Source organism: Oryzias melastigma, linkage group LG18 (genome assembly GCF_002922805.2).
Source record: "Oryzias melastigma strain HK-1 linkage group LG18, ASM292280v2, whole genome shotgun sequence".
NCBI lineage: Eukaryota > Metazoa > Chordata > Actinopteri > Beloniformes > Adrianichthyidae > Oryzias > Oryzias melastigma.
This window is the reverse complement of record NC_050529.1, coordinates 2,678,687-2,682,208: the sequence shown is the minus strand read 5'-3', so window position 1 is coordinate 2,682,208 and position 3,522 is coordinate 2,678,687. Positions and strand designations below refer to the sequence as shown.

Below are 3,522 nucleotides of genomic sequence, written 5' to 3'. Positions count from 1 at the left end.
GAAAAGGAGGAAGAGGAGGAGGAGGAGGAGGAAGAGGAGGAAGAGGAGGAAGAGGAGATACAGACTCACTCAATGCTCACCTGGAGGAGGCACCTGCAGATTGATGATGGAGATGGGAGTAGACTCTAAAACAGATCTCTTGTGTCTGCTTCCTTCTCCTTGTTTGACTCTACACTCATATGTTCCAGAATCTTCAATGTTCACATTCTTCAGAACCACAGACAGATCTCCATCCTTCATCTGAGGGTCCTTCAGAGACACTCGGTTCATGAAAGATTCATGCTGACCATCAAGAAAAGTACTGTTATCCCTGTAGAAAAACACATATTCATCCTTCTTCAGGTCAGTTCTGGTCCACTCAAAAGCTAAATCCTCGTTGATTTTGATGTTTGTATCTTCACATCTCAGAGTGACGTTCTGTCCAGGCTCAGCAGGGATGATCAGATCTGCATCAGAAGATCAGAGATCAGAGATTACAGAGATTCAGTGTCAGTAATGAGTAATCTGGACCGTTACAGTAACGTTCTGGCTCTGATCATTTGTTCTTTTGGCTGCATGGTCCTCCTTTGCTCCTGCTATTGTTTTCATCCTGCAATAAACTAACAAACACATTTGATTGTTGTTGTACAGGTCTGGAGGCTTTGGAGACACAAATGACCTGCTGCTCTGAATCTGCAGGAGTTGAAATGTATGTTTGCATTTCATTTGATCTTACTGCATCCTGTGTTTCAGTACAAATGACTCTTTTTGTTTGTTTTTTGTTTAACATTCCAGTCTGTTTACATGGAAAGTGTTGAACACTTGTGCTGAATGGAATGATTTATTATTTCCGACCAAAATACTTTTCTTCAGTGTTACTTGCTTATTATTAACAAAGAAAGACGTGTTTTTTTCGGTCACTGAAACATCCATCTGCCATCTGTCTGACCCGTACTAAACTACAGCTACTGTAAAATAAACAGAAAAAAATGAAGCCAAAAACGAAATGAAGGCGTCTGAGGAACGTAGATCTACTAATAAACCAAAAAACATACTTAAAAACAGCTTTAGTGGTGTTATTCTGCCGTTTTTGTTGTTAACCACAAAATAAAGAGACTTAAAACAGATGAAGTCTCAGTGCAGGAAAAGGAGAGAGAGACAGAGATAAATCTATATTTATTAGTTTTCTCTTCATGAGAAATAATGTTAATGATATATTGATATGAGAAAATATATTTTTATTGTGTTGTGATAACAAGATAGTGGATCTCATTATCACAACAAAACTAAAAAAAATAGACTAGGCTATTTCTGGCTTGTGTATGTGACAATATTTGTTTCTGTTTTTAAATGGACGAGAATCAAGCTTTAGAAAAGGCTAGTTCAATTCCGTTTCTTTTCTCTCTGTTGCACGCGGTGGGGCATAAACATATAAAAAAGAGAAACTAGCACAGGATCAACCTGGGATCTAGCTTTGAGCTGAGACCAGAACAACCCTCCTTTTCCAGATCAAAATGATCCAGAATTCAATCCAAAAGTTTGATGACCCAAAAACGATGTTTCATGTGGATTACAGCGAGATTGGAAAATAAAGATCGAATCCTAATCCTCAGGATCACATTCGGTTCAAAATACCTAATTTCGGAACATGATCCAACCGTTGAGGTTTAATCCTATGGGATTATGTTTGAAATACCGTAGTGATCAGATGTATTTCCATCATTCTATTCTATGAACAGAATCATCGCATGAAGCGCGAGAATTCACTTCAGTATTCAGGCTCTGAAACAATCGTCATCGCTGCTGTTTAACTAAGAAATTGTAACGATTTAATTACGGTTTTAGTTTATCTTTATCTCACCTGATGTTCCAGAAACAGACGAACCGACCAGAACAAAGAACAGAACCGAACCGAGGATCCACATGTTGGAGATTCAACTGCGTAGTTCACTTGAAAAACACTGCCGACATGTTGTGGGCGTGGTCTGATGATTGACAGATCGAGTGGCGGAAATAACAACACTCCCTTTACCGTGTTATGCTTAACGTTACGGTAACATTCCCGGTTCTAATCGTCCTCGTTTCTCCTTCATCACTACATTTATTTCTATCGTTGTTTCCTGAATAGAATCATCGCGAGATTTCACTTCCGCATTCAGACTCTTAAACAATCACCATCTCTGTTGTTTAACCGAGAAATTTCAAATATTTCCAGCACTTCCGGTTTATCTTTATCTCACCTGATGTTCTGGAAACAGACGAATCGACCAAAACCAAGAACAGAACCGAACCGAGGATCCACATTGTCGGAGATTCAACTGCGCAGTTCACTGGAAACGGACTACCGACATGTTATGGGCGTGGTCTGTTGATTGACAGCTGGACGAACCACCAAAACTCACTTTGATGTAACCGACCGGTCATGTGTTCGCACCGCTGTATGAGAGAATAAGAGAAAGACTGGAGATTGATAATACAAAGGAATAATTTAGAATCTGCACGAAATTAAATCCACGTTGAAATTCCTCCACAAGAAACCTATAGACGCCTGAGAGAAGCTCCAGAGAACATTAGAATCCAGATCCGCTCATCAAAGCCTTGGTCTTCCTCCACCAGCAACCATTGACTGAGCTGAACATGGAGATCTGAGACTCTGAGACCGATTATGCTGTTTTTACTTTTAAAGTTAATAATTTTCTGTCATTTTTTTCTTAAGAATGTTTAAATCAAAGCACAAATATTTGGGTTATTGTGAACAGAGAGGGCCAAAGTTCATTTGTGTTTCACGTTTCTATTCAAGTTAAATTGCAGCACAACATTATATAAGGTATTTTCCTACTGCATATGTCACAATAAAGAGAGTTGGAATATGAGAATGTGAATTTATTTCATAATTAACACTGCTGGGTGCTGTCTATCAGTCATTGCCAAATTTTTGACAAATTTTTGAGTTGGTGACCGCTGCAGTAGAGTTTAGTGTCTTTTGTGTTTTAATGTAAAACATTTTTAGAGGGATTAACCCTGTTATCTCTCCCTCTTTGTTTTATGTGTTTTTCCAGGATAATCCTGAAGAAAATGGCTCTGCTGGAAAAGATTCCCCCTTATAGGCCAAAAAAAAACAGTGGGACAACCGGAAAAAATGACAAAGTATGTTGATGTGTGATGAAGAATATAAGATGTTTGATCCATGTTAAATATGCATGTTATAAAAAGGTTTGTATCTTCTTTTTTGATTCTTTTTGTTGATGATTGTGAGTATCCAGCATCAGGAGAAGGGTTAGTGGGAAGTCCACTGCTGCTACTGTTGATTTGGTTTGACCTGCATGAGGTATTAGGACAGAGACCTTCCACTAGATAAGTACAGCAGTGGGTGAAAGAGAGAAGAGTGAAGAAAGAGAAGGAAGGAGTGAGCCACCGACTGGAAGAAGAAAAATAAGAAGAAACAGTGATGAGCTTCTAGACCAGGGGTCTCAAACTCGCGGCCCGCGGGCCATTTGCGGCCCGCAGGATGATGATTTGCGGCCCCCGTCTTCATATGAAAGA

General features: G+C 39.3%; 1 protein-coding gene across 1 annotated transcript in view; it reads right to left on the bottom strand.

The window, feature by feature from the left end:
• The window catches only part of LOC112140758 (sodium channel subunit beta-2), a 3,885-nt gene extending 1,792 nt beyond the window's left edge, over positions 1–2,093 (bottom strand). The window contains exons 1-2 of the mRNA XM_024263761.2: positions 1,841–2,093; positions 81–446 (exon numbers count right to left, since the gene is read on the bottom strand). Coding sequence (XP_024119529.1) covers positions 81–446; positions 1,841–1,904 — 430 coding nt within the window. The 5' untranslated portion in view covers positions 1,905–2,093. The remainder of the gene's footprint in view (positions 1–80; positions 447–1,840) is intronic.
• Between the last annotated feature and the right edge of the window lie 1,429 nt (positions 2,094–3,522).